The sequence below is a fragment of the Ambystoma mexicanum genome, chromosome 11, assembly GCF_040938575.1.
Source record: "Ambystoma mexicanum isolate Mex_15411 chromosome 11, UKY_AmexF1_1, whole genome shotgun sequence".
Lineage (NCBI taxonomy): Eukaryota > Metazoa > Chordata > Amphibia > Caudata > Ambystomatidae > Ambystoma > Ambystoma mexicanum.
Genome location: NC_090934.1, coordinates 644,061,876 through 644,088,631, shown reverse-complemented (window position 1 = coordinate 644,088,631; position 26,756 = coordinate 644,061,876). Strand labels below are relative to the sequence as shown.

Sequence of the window (26,756 nt, the reverse complement as noted above, 5' to 3'; positions counted from 1 at the left end):
AATGTGTGGTATCTCATTGGTTTCATGCATTTCATGATATGTGTTTTGAGATTCACTGACACCCATTGGGTGTATGTGAGGGAAATGTGTTTGTTTCGGAACTTGCAATTGGTCTTCTGTGATGTAATTGCAAATTATGAGTGGGTGGATGCAATACTCGGGTGGGTATTTTGCATTTGGAGGCTGACCATAGGGACCAGGGATCTAGATTGTGATGACATGTTGGCTGGGTAACATGAGTTGGACATGGGTGGGGGCCTGCTGGCAGGTGCCCCACAGTGCTGGGGGGTGGGGGGTGGGGAACATGAGTTGGACATGGGTGGGGGCCTGGTGGCGGGTGCCCCTGCAATGATGGGGAATGGGGATGGTGGGAGACATGGTTGGGGGCCTGGTGGAGGCTGCCCCTGCACTGCTGGGGGGTGGGGGTGGTGGGAGACATGGGTGGGGGCCTGGTGGTGGGTGCCCCTGGTGGCTGGGGGTGGGGGTGCTGGGAGACATGGGTGGGGGCCTGGTGGAGGCTGCTCCTGCACTGCTGGGGGGTGAGGGTGGTGGGAGACATGGGTGGGGGCCTGGTGGTGGGTGCCCCACAGTGCTGGGGGGTGGGGGTGGTGGGAGACATGGGTGGGGGCCTGGTGGAGGCTGCCCCTGGTGGCTGGGGGGTGGGGGTGCTGGGAGACATGTGTGGGGGCCTGGTGAGGCTGCCCCTCGTGGCTGAGGGGTGGGGTGGTGGGAGACATGGGTGGGGGCCTGGTGGAGGCTGCCCCTGGTGGCTGGGGGGTGGGGGTGGTGGGAGACATGGGTGGGGGCATGGTGGAGGGTGCCCCTGCACTGCTGGGGGGGTGGGGGTGGTGGGAGACATGGGTGGGGGCCTGGTGGAGGCTGCCCCTGGTGGCTGGGGGGTGGGGGTGCTGGGAGACATGGGTGGGGGCCTGGTGGAGGCTGCCCCTGCACTGCTGGGGGGTGGGGGTGGTGGGAGACATGGGTGGGGGCCTGGTGGAGTCTGCCCCTGGTGGCTGGCGGGTGGGGGTGGTGGGAGACATGGGTGGGGACCTGGTGGAGGCTGCCCCTGGTGGCTGGGGGGTGGGGGTGGTGGGAGACATGGGTGGGGGCCTGGTGGTGGGTGCCCCTGCACTGGGGTGGGGGGGTGGGAGACATGGGTGGGGGCCTGGTGGAGGCTGCCCCTGGTGGCTGGGTGGTGGGGGTGGTGGGGACCATGAGTTGGACACGGGTGGGGACCTGCTGGCAGGTTCCACAGTGCTGGGTCTGGGGGGTGGGGAACATGAGTTGGACATGGGTGGGGGACTGGTGGCGGATGCCCCTGCACTGCTGGGGGGTGGGGGTGGTGGGAGACATGGGTGGGGGCCTGGTGGAGGCTTCCCCTGCACTGCTGGGGGGTGGGGGTGGTGGGAGACATGGGTGGGGGCCTGGTGGTGGGTGCCCCTGGTGGCTGGGGGGTGGGGGTGCTGGGAGACATGGGTGGGGGCCTGGTGGAGGCTGATCCTGCACTGCTGGGGGTTGGGGGTGGTGGGAGACATGGGTGGGGGCCTGGTGGTGGGTGCCCCACAGTGCTGGGGGGTGGGGTGGTGGGAGACATGGGTGGGGGCCTGGTGGAGGCTGCACCCTGGTGGCTGGGGGATGGGGGTGTTGGGAGACATGGGTGGGGGCCTGGTGGAGGCTGCCCCTGGTGGCTGGGGGTTGGGGGTGGTGGGAGACATGGGTGGGGGCCTGGTGGAGGCTGCCCCTGGTGGCTGGGGGGTGGGGGTGGTGGGAGACATGGGTGGGGGCCTGGTGGAAGGTGCCCCTGCACTGCTGGGGGGTGGGGGTGGTGGGAGACATGGGTGGGGGCCTGGTGGAGGCTTCCCCTGGTGGCTGGGAGGTGGGGGTGCTGGGAGACATGGGTGGGGGCCTGGTGGAGGCTGCCCCTCCACTGCTGGGGGGTGGGGGTGGTGGGAGACATGGGTGGGGGCCTGGTGGAGGCTGCCCCTGGTGGCTGGGGGGTGGGGGTGGTGGGAGACATGGGTGGGGGCCTGATCGAGGCTGCCCCTGGTGGCTGGGGGGTGGGGGTGGTGGGAGACATGGGTGGGGGCCTGGTGGTGGGTGCCCCTGCACTGCTGGGGGGTGGGGGGGGTGGGAGACATGGGTGGGGGCCTGGTGGAGGCTGTCCCGGTGGCTGGGGGGTGGGGGTGGTGGGGAACATGATTTGGACATGGGTGGGGGCCTGCTGGCAGGTGCCCCATAGTGCTGGGGGGTGGGGGGTGGGGAACATGAGTTGGACATGGGTGGGGGCCTGGTGGCGGGTGCCCCTGCACTGCTGGGGGGTGGGGGTGGTGGGAGACGTGGGTGGGGGCCTGGCGGAGGCTACCCCTGCACTGCTGGGGGGTGGGGGTGGTGGGAGACATGGGTGGGGGCCTGGTGGTGGGTGCCCCTGGTTGCTGGGGGGTGGGGGTGCTGGGAGACATGGGTGGGGAAGATGATTTGGACATGGGTGGGGGCCTGCTGGCAGGTGCCCCACAGTGCTGGGGGGTGGGGGGTGGGGAACATGAGTTGGACATGGGTGGGGGCCTGGTGGCGGGTGCCCCTGCACTGCTGGGGGGTGGGGGTGGTGGGAGACATGGGTGGGGGCCTGGCGGAGGCTACCCCTGCACTGCTGGGGGGTGGGGGTGGTGGGAGACATGGGTGGGGGCCTGGTGGTGGGTGCCCCTGGTGGCTGGGGGGTGGGGGTGCTGGGAGACATGGGTGGGGGCCTGGTGGAGGCTGCTCCTGCACTGCTGGGGGTTGGGGGTGGTGGGAGACATGGGTGGGGGTCTGGTGGTGGGTGCCCCACAGTGCTGGGGGTGGGGGTGGTGGGAGACATGGGTGGGGGCCTGGTGGAGGCTGCCCCTGGTGGCTGGGGGGTGGGGGTGCGGGAGACATGGGTGGGGGCCTGGTGGAGGCTGCCCCTGCACTGCTGGGGGGTGGGGGTGCTGGGAGACATGGGTGGGGGCCTGGTGGTGGGTGCCCCACAGTGCTGGGGTGGTGGGGGTGGTGGGAGACATGGGTGGAGGCCTGGTGGAGGCTGCCCCTGGTGGCTGGGGGGTGGGGGTGGTGGGAGACATGGGTGGGGGCCTGGTGGAGGGTGCCCCTGGTGGCTGGGGGTGCAGGGGGACATGCGTTGGTGGGCAGTAGTGCAAGTTGACATGTGGGTTGGCTGGGGGTCATGGCCATGGTGGATGGTGTGCCTGCAGGACATGTGCAGGGTAGGCCACTGTGGTGTGAGCCACCTGCAGGGGCCGTGGAGAGTGTAGAGGGAACACCTGGGAGGACCCACACGTGCAATTCACGTGTGGTGCTCCCCGCACACCCCTGTAATACACATACCCTGATGGAATCGCGTGTGGAACTTCCCGCGCACCCCTGAAATGCGCGTACCCTGCTCGCACGGGCCCAATCACGTGTGGAACTTCCTGCGCAGTCCTGGAATACACGTACCCTGATGGAATCGCGTGTGGCACTTCCCGCGCACCCCTGAGATACGCATACCCCCAATCGCGTGTGGAAATTCCAGCGCACCCCTGAAATACACGTACCCTGCTGAAATCGCATGTGGCATTTCCCGCGCACCCCTGAGATACGCGTACCCTGCGGAAATCGCGTGTGGAACTTCCCGCGCACCCCTGAAATACGCATACCCTGCTCGCACGGGGCCAATCACGTGAGGTACTTCCCGCGCACCCCAGTGATACACGTAGCCCGCTTGCCGTGCTGGTACAGGGTTAGCGCAGCCCTTTGCGCTGGATTGGGTATATTGATGGCTTATCCCTGCGCGAGAGGTGTTCTTGGGGGCGTAACTGGCGCTGCTGCAGGGTCGCTGCGCCACTGTGCGCCACGGCTGGTTTTGGTGGCTGGAATCCATGAATACGCTGTGCGCGGAAATGGATTTTAGCGCACGCGGCTGGCGCAGGGATTCGCACGCGCACACTGTGCGCCAGCCGCGTGCGCCACTTCTGCGCTGAATTCTATGAATTACCCCCTTAATCCCCCTCTATCCCATGCTTGTGCAATTATATTTACTATTGAAGATTTGTATTTATCTTTATTTTTAAATTTGCCGTACAATATCAATCTATTCCAATCCACAACTGCTTCTAGTGGTGTTAGTCCTAGTTCTCTTCTAATAATCTGTACTGAAAAACTACTAGGAATCTGTTTATTTTTCTCCAGAATTTACCCTCTATTGCAGCCCATTTTGGATGGCGCTTCATAGTTTTTCTTGCTGCTCTGTATGTTATTGTGGGAATAACTTTTTGGTTGTAGTAAATAATCATGGGTATATCTGAAAAATGTCCATACTTCTTGCAAATCATTTTTCCTTGAGATATCATTGCATTCATTTTGTATTTTAATTCTTCCTTATACAGTATTTCAGTCTTGCTAATATTCATATTTATAACCAAGTATTTGAGATACTCCACTAACTCAATTGTCACCCCTCTATCTTCCGTTCAATATTTTGCCTGCTTTTTTGGAAGCTCCCATTATCATAATATTTGATTTTTCTGGGTTTATCTTTAAGTTGTTGTTCTTAGTATGTTCTTGTAATGCAATCAGGGATCTTTGGAGTCCTATCAGTGTTTGATATAATATTATGAAATCATCTGCATATAACAGATGTTTTACCACTGTTTGGTTACATTTTGGAGGAAAAATCTAGCTTTACCCATTTCCATGTTCAATATCACTTATGTAGTAGTCGAACAAGGTGGGCGCCAATAGGCCCACTTGCTTCAACCCATGATTTGGTGTAATTGATCTTGTTAGATGTCCTTCTATATTTAATTTTACTCTCACTGATGTATTTGTATAAAATTGTTTTATTAACTCCACTAAGTATATCGGGCACCCTGCTTTTTGTAACTTTTCCCACAATTTACTGCGAGAAACTGTGTCGAATGCCTGTTTATAATCAAATAATGCAGCATATGTAGGGCTTTTTACTTCCAGCGCTTGATGTTTCAGTGCCTGCATGAGTCGTATATTTGGAGTAGTCCTCACTCCCACTATAAAACCCATTGTTTTTTTAAATTGTTTTCATCTAGCCACTTGTTAAAGGACACTAATACAAATCTGGCATACATTTTGCATGCCAAATCTAATACAGTCTATAATTCATGGGATTTAGCCTATTTACCTTGTTAAAAAGATGAAGAATTATTGATTGTTTCCAAGACTTAGGTATCGTTCCTGTCCTTCTGATTTTTTCAAAGATGTGGAACAATATCTTGGCCCATTTGTTTACATGGTTTTTAATGTAGCATTGGAGACTCCAGTGGGTCCAGGAGTCCTCAAAATACTAAATTTTTGTATGGCCATCTATTTTTTAAAAGGTTCTCTTCGATGTGATTTTTTCCCTGCAATTGTCTCTCCACTACTACATTGAAACACCTTGGTAAAATGTTCCACCCATCCTTATTCTCCAATATTGTTTAATGTGTGGGGTAATGTGCCTGTTTCTGCCCTATCATTAGCTGCCATATGTGGGCACTTTATTTTGTTACCAGGACTCTTAAAAAAATGTTGATTTTGGTCTTGAGGTTTCTGATTTTTTTGAACTTTAATGACATTTTTATATTTCATGTTAATTTTCAATTTCTCACTTGATATTGTTCATCTGTTTTTACATTGATATTTCTTATTGCTCTTCTTTTTTCTCTTTTTTAATTTTAATGATAGGATCAAAGGTCTTACTCACAATTTCACGTTCTTGTCGTTTTTCGTTCTTTCTATTTTTAATTTGTAAGATCGCATATACATAATCTCCTTGTTTATTCGAGGTTATGTTTTCTAATAACTTATCTCATTTCTTGTCTGTCAATTTTATCTTATTGAGGCATGAGATCACTTCCAATACTTGTTTATATCTAATCTTTTCTAGACTTGTATAACTAACACACGTTATAGCTAATATATTATGATCACTTAAATCTGAGTTGATTACCTTAAACCTGTTTATCATATTCATCTGCCCTTTAGATATGAACACATAGTCTATAATTGATTCTGACTTTTTGTTTTTCTAAGTTGGCCTCGCAGGCACATCACTTTCTACACTTCCGTTTATCATCATCATATTTCTCCCGTCAATTCATCTTAGCCATTTTGCCGCTCTATCTGACCTTATTTTATCATCATTAATAATGCATTTTATATTTAAATCACCTACAAGTATTGTTACACCTATCATTGGATCAGTGTCAATTTTTTCCATCACATCTGTGATTAACTTCGTAAAATCTCTTTCACTTATGTTGACGGGGTTCCAATAAGTGTTCATTATTGCCATGTTAGGAGACATAACGTGCTTTTGTTTATCACATTCATACTTCAATAATTGGATACTAGGATGTGGATTGTCCCATTGGATAAGTTTTGCTGATGTAGTCATTTTTAAGGCAGCTTATAAGCCAATAGTTGTACTTCCTTTATTTTGTTTCAAGGTTTGTAACCAACAGATCTGGTACTTCGGCCACGTTGGTTTGACAGTCATCCATGTTTCCTGTAACAGAATTATATCATAGTCTTTTAAGATGTTAGCACGTTCAATTTGTCTGAGGTGAGAGTACCCTCTTGTGTTCCAGCTAGCAATTGATATGCTATCCTGTTCACTTATATGTATACTGTATTGGTTCTCTTTATAACTCAGTTCTCTCCTCGCTTTCATTAGCCAACTTCATTTGCTTGTTTCATTTCCTTTGTTATTCACCGGGGTCTCTTGTTGGTAGGCATGCATTCTCAACTTCCCTACTTCCCCCTGGAACTTTATTACATGCACTTTAAATTCCATTTTGCTTCCCTGTTATTCTTTATTTTTAGTTTTGTGATACTTTTTGTCTTTTAGTATTTGAATGTCAAACCCTCTATTTCTTACACACTTGCGTTCCTTCCACAATAACTTTCTTACCACTAAAGAGGGCACAGATATCATTGCTGTGTCCATCCTCCTATTTCTTTTTATAGTAACCATTTCAACATCCCTCACTTGTATTTCTCTCAACGTTTTAATTGTGTGTAGAGCAGCTAAAATGGTAGTTCTGTTAGGGTACGAATCATGATCTCTTCTGTCCGTCATCACTTTTGTAAATGTTTTGTTTAAGCACATCTCTTCCTCTTCTGTGGACCTGGCTTCACTACCCTTATTGCCCCCTGTGTTAGACTCTTTGACTTCCTCCCCCTTTTAATTTCTTTGAGGATCCTTTATTTTAAAGACTTGCTTATCATAGTCTCTTCCATCATCATAGGAGGTGACCTCTCCTTTTTTCCATCATTGTTTTAAAGGATTGGGTGTTATGGGTATTCAGATTAACCATTTTCATCAGATCAAAATCATCTTTTTCTGTTTCTCCATTTATATTTTCTGTTGTTAATGTATATGTACTTAAGTTCATTTACGCCCCCACATGCTTTCTGAAACCGGGGAGCGGTTTGTTTCCTTGGCACTCAATATCATTTCCACTACTTCTATTCTGTCTATCTTGCTTGAACTATTTGTGTTAGCCTGTGTTAGTTTCATCTATAGGTGGTATAGTTAGCCCTTTTAGAAATGTTCTTTTGTTGGTATTTTGGTTGTTGAATTTCATTCTAGTCAGATTTTTGCTTTTCTTACCATTCTTACATGCATTCTTTCTGTTTTTGCATTTGCGCTGAGGCTTAAAAATCTCATACATATCCTCTTGTACTTGTGGTGTCTCCATATTAGTGTTTTCTACCTCCTCATCTACATCCCTTTGTACAGACGGTTCCATATTCACACTTTCATGTATTGCTATGCTGTTTTGACCTCTTCCTATATTCAAAGGCTCTTCAGTAGTCACATTTTCTTGGTCCCCAATCTGTTTAGGTAGCGTTTTATTACCACGTATATCCGTAGGCTCCGAGCCAACTCCTTGTTTCCATTTGGACTCAAAAACTGCCCAACTTATTTCTCGATTTTTTTTCCTCATTTTGTAATTGAATCTTTATATTCTGCAATTTTAAATGTTCTTGGTTTAATTCACTTAGTACCACTTCAAAGTTGTTACTTAGTATGGTTAGAATCTTAGTGCTGTTTTCCATGTTTTGCTCCATATGCTCATATATTTTCTTGAGACTGTACAAGCCTGTGCTCATTGCTGCTAACGTGATGTCGTGTGTAGGGACATTTGGATTTTTAAAACCAAAAGATGGCCTCAGAGTCGGTCTAATATATGAATCCTCTGTTGAACCCGATTAATTCAAAATTGGGTTTTTCGCTCTGCTTCCTAAAATGGCAGAAGCAGACAGATTTAACTCGTGTTGGGTTTCATTTAAATTTGCTATTCCTTCCACTTGATTCCTCTGCGTTTCTGGAACATACATTTCATCCCCTTTCTCCCTTTCTATGTTACCACACGTGTTTCTATCAACAGTGCATTTAATTACATCATTATTCCTTTCATATCCATTATTAGCGCCTGTCAGGTTCTCATACTCCCCCTTGTTCATATTGCTGGAATCCTGAGTATTGTCTTGCAATTTACACACACCATTTATCACTACTTGAGAATACATCAATATTAACCTATCTCTGTTGTCATGCACTTGTGCAACGATTTTGTTCGGTGCCATTTCTTTGTTGATTAAAACATTTCCCCTCTCTTGGTCGTCATTACACAAGATTTAATTCTGAGGCAGTTTCTTGTCAGTTTCATTTCCTGCATTTCCCTCCACATGTTCATTATTGCCCAAAAGATCACTCACTTCTTTCTGCGTTTGGGAGAGGAGCTCCAATAACTCTGCATTTGTTACATAGGCAGATACTGCTGGGCGGGCACAGTCGAACGGATTACTTCCTTCCATTTTTCATTGTTTGCTCGTACGCCAGTTGGTATGTTCTTACAACCTGATGACCATAAATCTCATATATCAAACCCAGCTGACTTGAAACGAAGTCCATTGTTCGTTTTATTCATAGCTTTCGTTGTTATGACTTTAAGCTTTTGTATCCTGCTCTCCTGATTGATTGCTAATTGCCTTTTTTCACCGTGTCCTCGACTTCAGCGGGCATATTTCTTTTCAACATGTACGTGAAAGCACTGTCGCTCAAAGAGCAGAAAACTTCTGGACTGCTATGCAAGCTCGGGTCCGCCCCACTGCTCGGCTGATCAGCTGATCAGCACTCAACCTCGCACTCTAACGATGCGCGTGCAATGCCCGCATGCACGTGAATAAGTAGTGCTGAGTAGAGGCGGGGTCAGCAACACAGACTGCAATAGCAAAGAAAACACTTATTAGTATTGTGTTTCTTTGTTTGTTAACGTCCTTGTGTGTTTAGTATCCAAGCAAAGGCAATGAAGCTTCAACACCAGAAAACGGTCATCCACAGAGCCCCGCAGCGGATCAGCACTAAACCTCACACTCTCACAATGCATGCAGAGGTAATAGATAGGGCAGTGGCATGGGCCCTCTGTTTTGTAGTTATATACCAAGTTATGTTTTTCAGTGCTTGTGAGGAAAGATCTGAAGTAGGCGGAAGATGGAGTCATCAAGGTACTGTGGTAGGAGTGAGGTCAGCATGTTAACATGGCAGCAGTGCCGACATATTGGATTTCAAGGCCTAGTACATGATGAGGAGACCAGTCTTGATGTGGAGCTGTGGCTCCATTTAACTCAGTCCCAAGATAAGTCCCTCTTATGTCCCCCAGGAGAGGAGCCGAGGTCAGAGGCACCCACGGTGGGCAGATAGTTGCTAATTGTATCCGCTGCAGGGCCTGAATGTGATGGGAATAGAATGTTAGCTGTGGGGAGGGCAGGTAGAGATGCACCCATGAAGGAGAAATTCATGAGAATAGGGCATGAGGTTTTGTGATGCCAATAGGCCAGGCAAACATTTAGAGCACTTCTGCCCTCACCCAAGGAGCGGTCATCTCATTTGAATTACAAGTAAACTCATAACCAAAAGCAAATACATGCCTGAAATTTGAACTCAAGAGTGGTGCCCTGGTCACGTCATTACTGGGCAACTGGGATCTGAAAGAGATAAGGGAGAGCCATGTCTGGAACGGTCTGTGATTTGGGATAGGAGGAGTAGAGGCTGTGCCAATAGATTCAGTACAAGGTCAGGAGTGCTGCTTGTGTGCACCATGGTGTCTGCTATAATGAGAAGGCCACATGTCTTATCAAAGCAGAGTTGGCCTCTGCAGTTTTACTTTGAATGTGTCTGGATTGGAGGGGTGCAGATCATGTGATGGTCATAATCTATTGTAACAATTTACTTATTAGCCAATTTTGTACCTGGATTTAATGGTGATGGCGAAGTGGGCTACGTGAATGGAGGAATGGGTTTGGATAAGGTGTGGCCAATCGGACCAGGGAATTTGGAGGGTTAATAGAATGTTCTATAGGTGGTAGCCAATAAGGGTAGTGGCATACCATTGTAAACTATGTATGCTGAGTTGTGGTTTTCCGCTATAAAACCTGTACATTCTCGGGGCGTGGCAGGCTCCATGTAAGTTTGATTATACGCAACCATCTGATACCTTGTTGCATGTAATAAACCTTGTTTTCCCTTGCAAAGTGGTGCAGTAATCATTGGGTCTCTTGGATTATTTTTACCACACAGGTTTTTGGTTACTATTCTCTTGACAAAAGCCTTCCTATAGTACTATTCTGCTGGTACTGCTGATGCTTTCATATAAGTGGAAGTGTGTGGGTGGAAGCAGTGTGCAGGACCCTGTGTGTCCTGTGTTGTCTATTTCTTGTTGGCAAGTAAAAGTCGCAGGCACTCTTCTTATCTGTAGATCTGACTCCAGTGGATGACAGCTTTAGCCGGTCAATGTGTCTTGTTCAGGGCTCTTAGACAAGTTTGCAAAATTGCAGTGGCAGCTGCTTCATGGATATGGTGTCCCACTGCCAAGCCATGGGTGCTTCATCATTTTGCCACTGAACCCGCGGGTAAGTTTGGGTCACCTATGCTGTGCATTTATTGTATGTTAATCTTACAAACCCTGCAGTCATTTGAAATTACCTATCCTTCATTCTTCAGGACCTACAATTTTTTATTAGATCGTCTACCTCTTGGAAGACTTACATTGGGTCTCTGCAGTGAGTGATTATTTTTGCACAGTTTTGCTTATATTAAAAATCTGTTTTCATATTTACTCAGCAATATTATTGCACGCTCATAAGAAATGCAGAACATGGCCACGTAGATGTTCCCAAAACAAAAATGATGGATCTGTATCACGCTGGATCTGCATATCTTGCTCTTGAAACCATACCAAGATAATTGAATGTGTGCATTGTTCAGTGGGTACACCATATATACACATACTTCTTAGGATGCCAGTCTGAAATGGTTGCAATTACAGAATTTTAGCAATGCAAGGTCCCCGTGCTGTGTAATAGATGGCATCAAAGTTGAAAGTAGAACCAGGCATCCAGGTGACAACTAATTATGCATAAAGAGCCCACATTTTATCCTAGACAAAATGGATTGCCATCTTGTAAGTTGCCCAATGTTGTGTACTAAATGTTGGCGCTTGTGCTGTTGGGTCACGCCTTTTCATTAATGCCCAGCATGCCTCACAATTCCATTTCAGTTTTTATCCATGAAATTCCAACATTTTGCAAATGTACACTAAGATGAAAGGTAAAGAACCTGATTAACAGAAGTGTTTTACAATGATGCAATAATATTGAAAAACGCTTTTTAAATCAGGCCAAACTCTTTCTAGTTTCCTCTCACTTCACAAACCAATCAACCCACCTCAAATGAGAATGAGACTTTGGGGCAATGAAGTTTAACACTAATGTAGACAACATAAGGATGGTCCAAAGCTTTATTTCCCACTGCCCCTGTGATTTTGGTACATTTCCACGAGAACAACTAGATGTGAAACTAACTGCTCAATGTCGGAGAACATATGCAGTTGTATGGACGCTGTTGTTGGGCAAATAGATGCATAATAGCATGGAAATGAACATACATAAAGACAACATGGCAATTAAAAATGTTTGGATAGAAATGATTTGATGTTTTTGGGAAACTGACTCAACGTAGCCTATACTTTGAGTTAACTCGGAATTAAACGCGTCCGAATCTAATTGGTTATTATTTCTTTCAAAGTGACTGGGTTTGATCTGTGGGGAGCCGTGTTTGCAACAGGAATCGTCTGCACATTCTACTGCACTCTGGTACGTATCTGAAACGGAAAACATGCAATTGAATATGTTCTCAAATGAAATAGGCTGATGTTCATACAACTAACATGTTGTAGTCCTTGGAGTAATGTGGAGAATCAGGTGGTTCTACTCGTTGGTAGTCAGATGAAGACAAAAGTATAATTGGCCTGATTCAGAGAAGCGTTTTGTAATGACGCAATCTCATAGGAAAACGTTCTGAGAATCAGGCCCTAAATGTCCAGACCGTTTTCCCTCCAAGCGGTGTTTATGTTGAGAACGCCACCATGCCATCATGCCCCAGGTTCTGTCATCCTGCACGAATCAGGCACAAGGCACAGTGCGCGTTGCAGCCTGCATCAGACAAACAGGATCTATTTAAGTGGCGAACCCAACACCCATGCAACCCATCCTTCAAGGCACAGGGTACATTTTGGGTGTGCATCTCAGGCTCAGGTGTACATTATCACTACCCCGGAGATGACATCAGTTGGCCTTGTATTGAACCAGGGACCTTAGGAAGCGGCATTGCTGGTGTCTCCTTCTGAGCCCTCTGAGTAGTGGTATGCAGTCGCCCTTGCCTCCTGGTCTTCGGCCTCCTGTCTCCCTCACGGCCTTGAAACCAATGCCACCACCTGCTACCCCAACACAATATCCTGACCCTCTCCAAAAATGCACTTAACTCTCTCCAGCATCTCGATACCCTCCACACTCGCTTGACACCAAACTGGCCAACCTCTTTCCTTGACACTCCAGTGGCCATTATGGAAATGGAGAATGGACTAGGATGTGCTCCCTTCTTCTTTAACAATGGTGGACATTTCCTCTGTCGTTGTTTTTAAACGTAAAAAAAGTCAACATTTCACAAATGTAAAACAAATAAAACGTAGCACATAAACAAAATGCCAAAATAACAATGTCCTTGGTTGGGGCATTATTAGCAGGTAATGGTACCGCCTCAGTCATCCCCCCACCTTTGGGGTTACCGCCCAAGGTGACTTTTTCATCTGCAGCCACGTCGTTTTGTGAGCCTATCCCTGCCACTACTCGCCCCCTCCTCTTCTACCTCTTTTCTCATGCACTTTTCACTGTCGGAAATGCTGTCAGGCACGTAGGACGGTCTCATTTGTCTGTTCGTCTTACCCTACCCTCCCCCTCTCCTCTTTCCTTTCTTTATGTATCGCTCTTGCATTATTGAAACAAGCGTCAGGCATGTGCAATAATTATGTCTTATGTTGTAAATATGTTTGTATTTCTCTGTTGTACTTCTAAATGTATAGCACTTGCCCATTTTGAATTTTCCAATGCCTTTTAAGGCTTATCTCCTTGCTTAGCGTCTCTCCCTCCCTGAGCTGGAGCGCTTTGAAATGCTTGTTAAGTGTATAGGAACTATATAGGTGACGAAGAAATAAATAAATAAATAAATAAATACACATGCACCTCATTGGTGGTGTGTTTGGTGTCCTCCTGATGTCACTAGAGATGCTAAAAGCACATTCAAGGTAATCAGCATTTCATGTCTCGGTTTGGTGTCCTCCTGATGTCACTAGAGATGGTAGAAGCACATTCAAGGTAATCAGCATTTCATGTCTCATCACTGTCTATTATAGTTTTAGATTTTTACCACATAGCAGGTTAGCAAACAGAAGTACATATGGTTTGTGTGACATTTCTTGGTTGTGGCACTGCAATAAGGATGAGACCTAAAAGACGCCTGTCTGCTTTGAGGCTTAGCCCATGACTGGCTTACATCAGTTCGGAGCAGATGCAGAGAAAGGTTGTGACTAGGTGAACACATTCATGAACCAGAATGCGATCATAAATATGCTTCACATTACACCCCTTAATACATTCTGTGTCACGAGCAACTCACATGTGCAAGGTGTTTTTGGGCATGCACTGTTTGTGAATCACTGTGTCTTGTGGGAAGTCGGCTGCGGATGAGTGATCACAGGTATTGACATTTCTCAGGCTTTGTTATTTCTCCGGGCAGTAAGTCAAAATGTACCAGGAAGGACAGTTCTGCTAGGCAGCTCTCAGCGCGATATGTTGAAGATCTCACAGTCGTTTACGTGGGTCTTCCTGCTGAAATGACTGCAACAACCACCACTGATTCTAAGGCCGGCAATGTCAGAAACAGCATCCAGCCTGAGTCTCATTGTATGATTAGCAACTGGGGAATGTTGCATTGCCCCGAGTTCCCCTATCACCCCCTCAGCTCTCTTAAGCCTACCCCTGAACCTCCTTACCTTGGGGCTCACGTACACCACTCTCCTGGTGTCCTATAACTCTGCCTGGCTGCTGCTCAAGATTCCAAGCTTTATCACCACTGTGGAGGACAGGCTTTTTTTAATCGCACCTTTACACAACAGGATGTGCACTTATCACAGCCCTTGTTTCATGCCCATAGCACCTTGAGGCTTTGTCCGTGTGCTTAAAACAATAATGTTCCCCTTCTCGGGTCATTACCAGATGGTAGTAACCTTGATGGCCTTTACAACCAGTTAATGGCCCCCAGAATGCCAAAATATCTCTTAAATACTATTGTCTGCAGAAGAAATCAATGTAATTCTGCTTTTCCGAAATGATTGATGTAATAATAGGGCAGAGGAAGATCATACTATCGACCTGCCATAACAGGTGAATTCTACGCATGTCAAGTAGCCAGGAGAAGGAAATAGATGGCTGAATGCAGGAGATAGCTTGGAGAAAAAAAAACATCCAATTCTTCAACACCTCCACCCCTTCACTGACATCACTGTGCGCTGGTGATGTTGTTTCAAAGAATGTGCCTCACAGTTCATTGGGAAAGGGTTGTAAAAGGTTTCAGAAGCCGTGACCCAAATAACAACAACAAATAAACCTCTGTGGGACAGTATATTTTTATTTCCAGAAATGCCTTGAGGAAAGGAAGGAGTCGGAGAGACCCACCCTTAGACAGCATATATTCTTTCAGAAAACCATGAAGAAAGGCAATGGCCAGAGAGTCTCAATATAGATTGCTTGATGGGACATCTCCAGATGATCCCTCGGATTGTGGTGCTCCCTGCCTGACCAGCAAAATCTGTCATGTTGAAATGGAGGTTTTTCAAATTCGATCTCCAAGTATTGAGCTTTTTCAACTGCAATTGATGTGGCAAACATTTCATCTGAAGAAAGAAAACATCACATTTTGGCCCATCAAGGCATGCATCACAAATAAAGAACTATTGCATGTTATAGATAGCCTAATTCACAGCCTTTCCAGAGATATTATTATATGAATAACAATAATGTGTGTTTTTTTATAGCACTTCATGCTGTGTTCCTCCAGCTTCAAAGTGATGTAATGACAGAAATTATTAGTACCACATTTTAATGAAATTAAAATTGTTCATCTCAGAAGGATAAAAGGTTAATCCAGCCCTAATACAGTATTCGAAAATGCAAAGTGCAGGCTTGCCTCATGCCATTGACTAGCACTATACCCATGTGCTATCCACCTGGACAATGAATGAACATATGAACGGCGTCATGCTGGGGGTAAACCCTCTTTTGACCAATTGATTCTGCCCTGCAGCAGTCGATGCATGAGTTGATTCCCATTCCACTTTTCATGAAGGCTCTTGTTTTGACAGGTTCCATAATCCAGACAATCTATCCTGGAGTATACTCAGTCACTGTGGCCTTATGCACATGATAGTGCTACATGAGCTCCTGGATGGACGCCGGATCTGTGTCCTTTTTCTCTGTACTTGGCCAGGGAAATGAATGGCATGGTCTACCACAACCAAGATGTACTAGTTTCCTGAGAAGGTCTGAGTATTCAAAGGACACACAATTTCCATCCCAATTCTCTCGTAAAACCAGCCAACCACTGGTAGCGGAATTATGGGGGCCTTTTCTACCAGACCAGACTTACCGGATGCTTGGCAAGCCTGACAGGACCATACAAATTCCTTGATTGTTAGACTCATATAGGACCAGTAAAAATAGGCAGATAACACATCAGCTGTCTTGGCCTCTTATAAGTGACCTATAAAATGAATGTCATGAACCAAGTCCAGTAGGTACCTCCTGTGAAATTGTGGACTCACAACCTCTGGTTGGCCTCTGCCAGGAGAACATCCCAGTAAACCTTGAAAACAACAGGGGATTCCCCTCAGCCTGTTATTCTACCTGCTCACACAGATCTACCAGAGTTGGACAGTCACATTGCACATGGTAAAAGTCAGCCTGGCTGGGGTTTCCAAAAAAGGACAAGTCACTTATCACTGTCAGGCCCTTGAGGTCTAAGACTACCGTGTCCTCCAGCCCAGGTTCTCTTTCAATGCATGCAGGCAACCCCGGGGTCACTGAATATAGTCACTGAATCTGGTTCCACCGCAGTAGGCACTTCAGTGCCCTTCAGAGCCTATCTGTTAGGATCTGGCCACTCTGTGAACTCAGGATCTGGAATAGGTAGCAGTAGTGGTGCTGGCTTTTCGCCATCTTCAGATGGTAGTGCTCATGAACCCATGGCCACGAGGGTTGCTAACTGCACTGCTTCTTTCACCCTAGATCATGTGATCGCAGCAATTATTTCAGCATCAGGCTTGTCATTCCGTAACAGTCCACTGGAATTGCATCCTTGACAGCAACGCAAAATTGAGAGTTTTCACACCTCCAGCTAAACTCTACGATAGCCAGTGGCATCTGATGTGGCCATAAAATCACCTGACTAACTTGGGAGGACCAGACAGAAAATTATCCTCGTGTACCCACCATCGTCGGACAGCGGTGATACTCACAGCAGTATATCAAAGTGATGGTGCTCTGTTCCCATTTATGCACATATGCACAAATATATTATTACGTTGGCATGAAACTGGGTCTCTGTTGGTGCCCACAAAGAGATATTAGGGTGCATACGGTCAGCATCTGGCCTAGTGGGAATTGATCATCTATGATGCCTGCAATGACTTTTGCCTCCTCCTCCAGGAAGAGAGCACTAAGTAAGTCCTGCTTGGGTATACTCTTGCTATCTGCATCTTTTCTTTTATGTGTTATGTCACCATACTGAAAGCAGATCATTGGGGATGCAGAGGCATGCAGACCAGTGCTAACAGTGCACTCATTTGTTCTATCTGTGGGTGCTGACAAACCATGTTTAGGGGATTTCCCTTTGCACTTTTAGGGCCCTTTCTTGGGAGGAGGTTGAGAGTCTGTACTCTCGCCTTCCGTATGTTTACTTTTATCAATTGTCTTCTCATCTGGCTTAGATGTAGTAGCCTGAGCCTTCTTCTGGACTGAAGCGCACACATATCTGTCAGCAGCCTTTGCATACTATCTTGAGTCTTTGATAATCGTATCTACCAGATGCTGGTAAAACTCCATTTTAAGGATATTCTCACATGCCCTCAAATGTGTCAACTTTGTTAGCTGTAACCCTGCCATTTAGATATTAACCAGGACTGATGCGCAAACACAAGTTTGACTTTCTTTCTTGGTGAGCTCTCTAAAGAGCCTGAGATACTGCACAGGGGTGTTGCAGAACCTCACGAGGAAGGACGTTTCCTTCAATTTTCTTATAAATTGACCTCTCTGAATAATTACAACAGTTGCCGCCATTGGTAAATGGCTCATAAGGGTGCAACCCACAAATCTCAAACCCGTCATTCATGCGGTAGGCATGCTACAGTCCCTTTCCTTTTAAACCAGTCAATGATGTCCTTCCTCATCTCATAAGCAGGGACTAAGTCCTTGAGGATGTGGTGCCTGGGCTTCCCTTGGGTCCCATCACGAGAGGTACTCCCTTCTCTATTGCAAGTCCTCCGCTCTTCCCTTTGGTGATCTAGCTCCATCTTGCGCGGTATCAGAAAGTCAAGCTGCATCTGTTCTTTTATCACAACAGTATCCTTCTGCTTTTGCTCCTCTAAAGTAAGAGCAGGCCTCTGTTTTTGCCTCTCCATAGCAGTAGCATCCTTATTCTTCTGTACCGGTAAGGCCAACTTATTTGTCTCAATGAAAAGTTCCTTATCGATTAGATCCTCGCCAGGGTGGCTCACCCTGGACCTAATAGAAACCCTTGACCTTATGGATGCTTGGTACCTGACTGAGGCCTGGGACTGGGGACCTGAGGACCTCTGGGAAAGTATGCTACCTGCTCTCTGCAAATAATGATGGGAGGCATCATCACTGCCACCCTCCTCATCAACGTCCACACCTCCCAGACAAATGGGAAATTGAGCTGGAGCCTCAGAACTGCTACTGGTCCCCTGGGAATCTTCCAGCCCCCTAGCTTCCTTAGAAACATGGACGGACTTTAGCAGTTCAGCTTTCTCCACCTGAGTACCGAATGGAAGTCACCTGCCTTGGAAAAGCTTTCACAGATCACCGACTGACAAGGTAGTTGTATAGCTCATGTCAAGTCCCATTGTGAAATAAAAAAATGCCTTGGTAGTGAAACTTAAGTTAAATTCAAACTCTTATTTTGGTTGATTACATTGTAGGCACAGTCTGTTCCAAATCACAACTGCTGCCCACAAGTGTGGTGGTATTGACTTCTGCTCTGCAGGAGTGCAAGGATGAGCAGAGATTAAAGCACCTACTCAGCCCTCACACAGCTTCAAACCAAGAGCCAACACAATCAGGCTCAAAGATAAAACAGGCACTGTTAAGAAAGATACCTCCTTCACCTTTTGTGGTAACATAGGCAAAGGGAAGGCTATACTCTCAAGAGGGGTGTAAATATGAAACAGTAGCAGCAACAGTTATGAAATAAAAAACACTACAAAAATCCACCCAGGTGGAAATAACATGGAATATGCAACAAAAAAAGACAGGCACTCTGTGTAATGAGACAGGAAGAAAATGCAATACAAAACACAATGTTCAAAAGCATATGTTCTTGAGTTGCAAAAAGGATTCATATGACATAGCAAGACTCGAGGGCCCAAAATTGACCGGGAGCAGTTATCAGTCAATAATACCTTTGAAGTATATTGGCGGTTTGACAACATTTATCCCGGCTTCTCAGTGCTGTTTGGCAGTTTGATTCGGTTCCAAATACAGCAGTCACAGTGGTCCAGCAGAAGCAGACATTGAAGCGGGTTTGAACAGAAGAATGTTGCAGTTAAAACCCCACACAAGCAATATGAATTGTGGTGGTCACCAGTTTCGATTGGGCAGTCAAGGTTCAAAGGTGGACATGCTGGTGATGGGGTGTGCAATCACTTTGGTTTGATACAGGTGCTTGAAAGACACAGTTAGCGAACAACATCAGTGTCATCTTGAATGGTGACTCATTCAGTGATGAAGCTGGTGGTCCAAACAGCAGTTTCAGCAATGCAGATACAGCATAACTTCTCAGTTCGAACTGAGGCAATGATGTGCCTTCAGATGGCGTGTCTGTAAACGGGTTTGAATGTGCGGGACAATGGTTCACCAAAGGCAGCTCCGGTGGGTCCTAGTGGTTCAATCAGTGTCAAAAGTGCTTGAATTACAGCTCACAACATTTTGACAGTGAATACGGAGGACTCCTGGTTATCTTCAGTCTCATAGACAAGATGAATCCTGTTCTCTGACTCTCAAACATGTGGGAGACTGGCACGCATCTCCAGGGGTCCTTCATCACAGTGAAGTTTTGGACAACAGTGGTACCTGGCAGAGAAGCTGGTTTTCGTCCAGCAGCAGTTCACTCCAATGGTCCTTGGCGATGGTTAGGGGATACACCTTGCCTCTACCTTGGAATACCTGCCTTAACTTTTCAACTGGAGGACTTTGGAAAGGGCTGCCCTACCAACAGTGTCCAAAGCAATCTTCTTGAAGGTCTGAAGTTCATAGATGATTCAAGGAAGTGGTGGGAGCACATTTTATTTAAAGGCAAAATTCTACAGATGTGAGGACAAAAGCAATCCTGTTTTAAGAGTCCCATCTCTGTCCTTCGAACAAGTGGACTTTGCCTTCTGATACTCATAGTGCTTTGTGCTACAGGAAGTGGAAGGGCAGGAAGAACATATAGATGCGGAGAGGAACAAGATGATGGAATTTTCCTCTAACTGTAAAGATTTTCTTCTGTCTACTCTAACTTGCCCCTTCCCTCCATCATAGAATCCAAGTCCTTTTGGTATGCAGTGATAGCTTCCTGTCAATTGGCTGTCTCTCTGGGGAGTGTTTTACCTGTACTTGCAAAGTAACAAATAGAGGCAATCCCTAGGGCTACAGTCTTGCTAACAGGAGCAACAACAGCTTGTCTGGTGAGAATGCACATGCCCCTCCCACAGCTGAACTGGGCTCACATGGCTAACAAATGTGTGATATCAAATTGATGTGGCTTGGAATGCTTTGAAAGATGCTAGCCACCATACCCCAAACTCAGGCATGGCTTATATTTACAGTTTGGTGTGCCACCAGGACACCATTCTCCTAGTTATATTTTGGAACAGGGGTGCACATCTTAAATGCAGTCCCAGGCTGTAGAGACTCGGCTGTCACTGCAGTTGTCAACTAGGCCTCAGTGACCTCTGAAACCTGCTCTGTGCCACTGGAGAGCAGGTGCTGCAGATCAGGCTCCTGGTGCAGCTGGGAACAGGTGTACAATATGCTTTTGACATGGAACTAATGAAAGGGAAATCTGATCAACAGATCTCCCTCCCTAAAATGGAACTACCTGCATCATTTTATTAACCAATACAAAACAAAAAAAGCCAGGGCATCTCCCTCCTTGCCAGATGACAGTTCATTACACCTCTACTTCAAAGTTAAAAGTCAGTAGAATTACCACAGCAGATTTACTGATTGTGGTAATTTTGCTAAAATTCACATGGTGCTATATAGACTCCAAATATGAGGGCTAACTCTGCCCACCACCACTCATAATCCTGTAATAAAATCACAGGACTGAGTAGCGTAACAGCTTAATACAGCAGATTTACCACCAAACTTGTAATGAGGCCATTTTTGGTAGCAGAACAAACATCAAATCAAAAGTTTTGTTTAGAATTGATTAACATGCTCTGATAGTTAATATAACGGCAAAGGCTGAATATTATACTTAGCAGCAACACTCCCTATGACTTCACCAAGTTGAGGTATCAGTTTGAAAATATGTGTGCACCTCATGACACATAACACAATTTGGGGCAGTGTAACACAGATTTTAATACACTTTTAAGATGTGGACATCTCGCGTTCCTGCTTGCTTTTCTTATTATGGGATTATTCCTAGGTACGTGTTGCTTTATTCAGTACAGTGTTTGTGATGAATACATATGCACCATACAGTATAAACATATGTTATATTATATCTTATATTATGTTATATTGTATTATATTATATCTATTCTTTTCCATTTCCTTTCCAGGGAGGATTGAAAGCCGTGGTGTGGACTGATGCATTTCAAATGGTGGTTATGGTTATTGGATTTCTAAGTGTTCTCATACAGGGGACCATAGCCAATAATGGAACAACCAACATATGGAATGTTAACCTCAATGGATCCCGTTTGGATGTATTTGAGTAAGCAGCATATCTTTGCATATCATAAGGGCTATGTTTAAAAGCAACACATCTGAACCCACGTTTAAATGTCTACACAGTATGCTATTGTATTTGTATAGCACTCACTATATAAGATACCTGGGTCCACGTGTCTCATGTAACATGATAATTACATTTAGTCATGAAAGACATTAGGTTGGGGTGAGTCATTTATCTTCTCAGAGAGTGTTCCAGAGTTGCAAGCAACCGTTGCAAATTGTCTCTTTACCCCCTCTTGCGCTTTCTCCTAGTGTGGTGCAGAACCTTTTTGTTATTTGTATGCAAGGCACAGGTTCTTTAAAGATATCATGTCTGGCATCAGAAGCCGGTGTACGCTTGGTGACGGTCTGGCCCTACTCTGAGAGATAATAAGCCGACCAGCAACTTTATGGAATGTCTGCACATTTTTGATGTAAAATACGGGGAGTCACAGACCCATTCTGCTCATCTTTATTCACACTATATTCCATACCCCTAATATGTTCAATTTTAGCTATGAGCACATCACTAGCATACATGCTGAAAAACAGAATCCATTTCATGTCTCATAGGCATATTGCATTCGTTCTAGAACTTACTATTTGAATTAACTTTCAAGGTGCCCACGAGACCAACTCCCTCCAAACCTCTGGAAGCCATTATTCCCAGAACATTGACTGCCTTGCTTTAGTGTGTTTCATTTCGGGGTTCCCCTACCTGTCCCCTTTCTATGCTCTTTTCTCTCTCAGGCACTGATCGCTGGGGGCTGTTGTATACGTGGTACACGAAACGCGCATGCGCGGCCCGCGAGCCGGCGCATGCGCGCCAGTTAATAAAGGCGGCGCCCGGCGGCAGTTCGCGCCGGAGCGCCGGAACAGGCGGACGTCTCCAGTGTTCGTTCTTGCGCGACCCACTGCGCGCAGGGGCCCTAGATCTGGGGAGGGCCCACACTTCATCACAGTGCCCCCCTGGTCACAACACTGGCGACGAGGAGGTACGGTCCACTTCCGTACCCGACGACCTCGGAGTGACGGAAGTCTGCCGTATTACGGACCCACGGGGCGCCGGCGGCCATCTTCTCTTTCACCCGCTCCCCGTCACACGTGGCGACAGTGGTTGCGGCCCGACTGGGTGCTCGTGCGCCACTCGCCAACGGCGTCGGAGGACACCGAAGAGTAATTTTTGGAACGCCCACAGTCCTGCAGGCGCAGGGCTGTGGCAATCGAGAAGAAAGAAGGGGATTTCGCACCCAACCCTGCCACGAGGCCGAGACAAGCCATCCTCTCCCGAGACAGCCAACTGTGAGTACGTGGCGCTGAGATGGGTGAAGGAGCTGACGATGAAGGTGCCGCCGCCCCAATCCCTCGCAGAGCCCGCAGCTCCCTAGCCCCCATGCCGGAATTCGATGCTACTGGCCCCCCCTCCAAGCTAGGCCCGAAGTGGCTTTTGTGGGTCAAAAGACTAGATATGTTCTTTAGGGCATCTGGGGTGGACGATGATGACGAAAAAATTGCAACCATGATCTATTCGGCAGGCGCAGAAGTCCACAAGATCTACGACTCCCTCGTCATCCCCGTGGTCACATATGACGCAGTCAAGCAGGCACTCAAAGACCACTTTCTCCCCATGGCCAATGTAGACTTTGACAGGTTTGTCATGGGCGCTGAGAGACAATTGGACGATGAGCCCCTAGACAAATTCTGCGCCCGCCTGAGACACCTGGCGACCTCCTGCAGATGGGCAAACGAGGAGGAAATGGTCCGCAACCAACTACTACAGGGGTGCAGCTCCGGAAAACTTCGGAGGCAAGTATTGAGGGAGCCTGGCCTGACCCTCCAGCAGATTCTAGACCTGGGCAGAGCACATGAGCTAGCGGATGCCAGAGGCGTGAAAATGGACGCTGCCTCGCGGCCAGGACATAACGAAGACGCATTCGCAGTAGGACGGTCAGCTGCGGGTAGGTCGAGATGGGCGCCGAAAAGGCCTGACGCCACGTCCACACCAGGCAACGCCCCATCGTGCTCGTACTGTGGGTATGACCTCCCCCACAGCGGTGACTGCCCGGCGAAGTCGAGAACATGCGCCCGGTGCGGCACACCGGGACACTTTGCCAGGATGTGCCGTGCGGTTTCCCCCGTTGCAGCAGCGAGAGGACCAGAGAGAGTGGGACGAGGAGGTGCTCGCAGAGTGAGAGGCATCTCCTCGATTGATCAGGGCCTGCAGGACCTGGATCTCGCGGAAGAAGAAGAGGAGGAGGAAGAAGTTTTCTTCATCTCCAGCATCGCGAAAGGTCCCGGCACGAGGCGCCAACCCACATGCACCGTCGACATCAATGACGTTCCCACCCCCATTCTTATCGACACCGGAGCTTCAGTCTGCGTGCTAGCCACCGAACATTATGTAGCCCTACCAGGCCCACCGGAACTGTCAACATCCACAGCAAGAATATTGCATTCGGTGGAGAAACTCCCTTACCCATCCAGGGTGCGTTTGTCGCCCCAGTCTCTCATGGACAAAACTCCATCAAAGCAAGATTCTTCGTCACCGACGTCAGCCCACATTCCTTGCTGAGCTGTGCAGCGTCAGAAGCGCTCGACATTGTCCATTTCACATTCGGGGTGTACCACGCCGATCTGAAAAGCATGCTACACAAGTTCGAGAGTCTCTTCAAGGGCATCGGCAAACTGAACGCAGACCCCATCCGCCTGCACATCGACAAGTCTGTAAGGCCGACAGCCCTCAAACACCGCCGAATTCCCTTTCACCTGAGGGCCCAAGTGGAGGAGGAGCTGCAACAGTTGGTTGACCGAGACATCATCGAACGGGTGGAAGGCCCCACCCCTTGGGTTTCGCCCATCGAAGTAGCCCCAAAGCCGAAACAACCGGGGGCTGTACGCATCTGCGTGGACATGAGGCTCCCGAATGCCGCCATCAAAAGGGAGCGCCACCTCACACCCACCCTAGATGATATAGTTGGTGAACTTCAAGGCGCCAAAGTCTTCTCCAAACTGGACCTCAGATCCGGCTACCATCAATTAGAACTGCACCCCGAGTCGAGGTACATTACGACGTTCACGACGCACGAGGGGTTGTACCAGTACAAGAGACTTAACTTTGGGATCTCATCCGCGGCTGAGGTCTTCCAGAACGCCATAAGAGGAGCATTGTCCGGTCTGAAGGGCGTCATCAACATGTCCGACGACATCTTAGTCTTCGCCAAGTCGGAAAGCGAACACCTTAAAAGGCTAGAGCGCACATTTGAGAGGCTCCAGGCGGTAGGCCTAACCCTGCACCAAGAAAAGTGCGAATTCCTCAAGGACCGGCTAGAATTCTTCGGGTTCACTTTTCATGCGGGTGGCATATCCCCAGACCCTGGAAAAGTAAAAGACATAAGAGATGCGCCTCCACCCACATCTCCAGCGGAAGTTCGGAGCTTCTTAGGGATGGTCAACTACTGCGGCCGATTCATCAAAGACCTGGCCTCCCTATCAGAACCACTGAGGGCACTCACCAGGAATGACGTGCCTTGGCAATGGACAGTGACTGAACAAAGATCCTTCAATGACATCAAAGAGGCCCTGTCAGAGCAGGAGACAATGGCCTATTTCCACCCTGGCCGGGAATCAGAGATTGTAGTCGACGCCAGCCCTGTAGGACTAGGGGCAGTCGTCATGCAGGCCGACGAACTAGGGGCCATGAGACCCATAGCGTACGCCAGCAAGGCCCTCACCGACACGGAAAGGCGATATTCACAAATCGAGAGAGAGGCCCTTGCCATCCTATGGGGGTGCAAACACTTCAGGATATACATCCTCGGCAAACCTGTTGTCGTGGTCACGGATCATAAACCCCTGATTCCCATCCTGTCTGGCACATCTTCCAAGCCGCCTCCCCGTATCGAGAGATGGATGCTGTCCCTCATCGAATACGGCGTCAAGTTGGTGTACCGCCCGGGCACTCATAAACCTGCAGACTACCTGTCCCGCCACCCAGGCACGAGGAACGCCCAGAATCCTGTAGAGGTGTCTGACGCTGGAGACGCGGTGCATCTCGTCGTTGAATCAGCCCTGCCAGTTGCCCTGTCAAGAGAGGACATTGCGGATGACTCGAACTCTGACGAGGCATTCCTACGAGTAAAAAGAGCGGTAGCCACGGGGGAATGGCGGGGCGTCCTCCTAAACAATGCCAGAAGAAACCCAGAGGTGCAGAGAGACCTACAACTGCTGTGGAAGGCTCGACACGAACTCTCGGTGACCACGGACGGCCTGCTGCTGCGTGGAGACCAGATCGTGATCCCCAGGTCCCTGGTCATGAGAGTCCTCCAGTTAGCCCACACAGGGCATCAAGGCATGGCTAAGATGAAGGCGCGCCTTAGGCTAAAGGTCTGGTTCCCCGACCTGGAACACAGGGTGACCGAATTCGTGAGGACCTGCATCCCCTGCCAGGCCACGGGTCCGGCGGAAAAGGGCCCGCCCATTCAAGCCATGGAACGGAGTGACGTGCCGTGGGGCACTGTACACGCAGACTTCGGCTCGACCGGTAGAGGCCTACACTTCTTGGTAGTAACTGACCAGTGGTCGAGGTACCCGGAGGTAGAACTCGTGGAATCCACCGCCAGCGATCACACCATCCTGGCCATGGACAAGATCTTCGCCACCCATGGTTTCCCACTTGAGATCTGCTCGGACAATGGAGCGCCGTTCCAAGGGCAGCGTTTTGCCAGATACTGCGCAGAACGAGGCATCAAGCACCGAAAGGTGACCCCGCTGTGGCCAAGGGCCAATGGAGAGGTTGAGCGTTTCATGCGGACGCTTAACAAAATTTTTCGCATCTCTGTCAATGGTGGGGAAGACCTGCGCCACAACTTAATCGACTTTCTCCGTGAGTACCGGTCCACCCCACATCGGTCCACCGGAATCGCGCCCGCCGAGGCACTGTTCAAGCGAATACCCAGAGGGTTGATACCGGAAGAGGGTGAACGACGTCCAGGAGTGATCGATGACGCACAGGTGGCAGCAGACAGAGCCGCGAGAAACGAGAGTGAGTCAACAAGGCGGAGGCTGCCGGAGAAAGAGATAGCAGTAGGAGACACCGTCCTTGTCCGGAA

The 26,756-nt window shown here is 48.1% G+C and overlaps 1 protein-coding gene across 1 annotated transcript in view; it reads left to right on the top strand.

Moving 5' to 3' along the window:
- The window catches only part of SLC5A12 (solute carrier family 5 member 12), a 346,093-nt gene that overhangs the window by 175,461 nt on the left and 143,876 nt on the right, over window positions 1-26,756 (top strand). Inside the window, exons 5-6 of the mRNA XM_069623503.1 lie at window positions 12,119-12,186; window positions 21,495-21,649. Of these exons, the coding sequence (XP_069479604.1) occupies window positions 12,119-12,186; window positions 21,495-21,649 (223 nt within the window). The remainder of the gene's footprint in view (window positions 1-12,118; window positions 12,187-21,494; window positions 21,650-26,756) is intronic.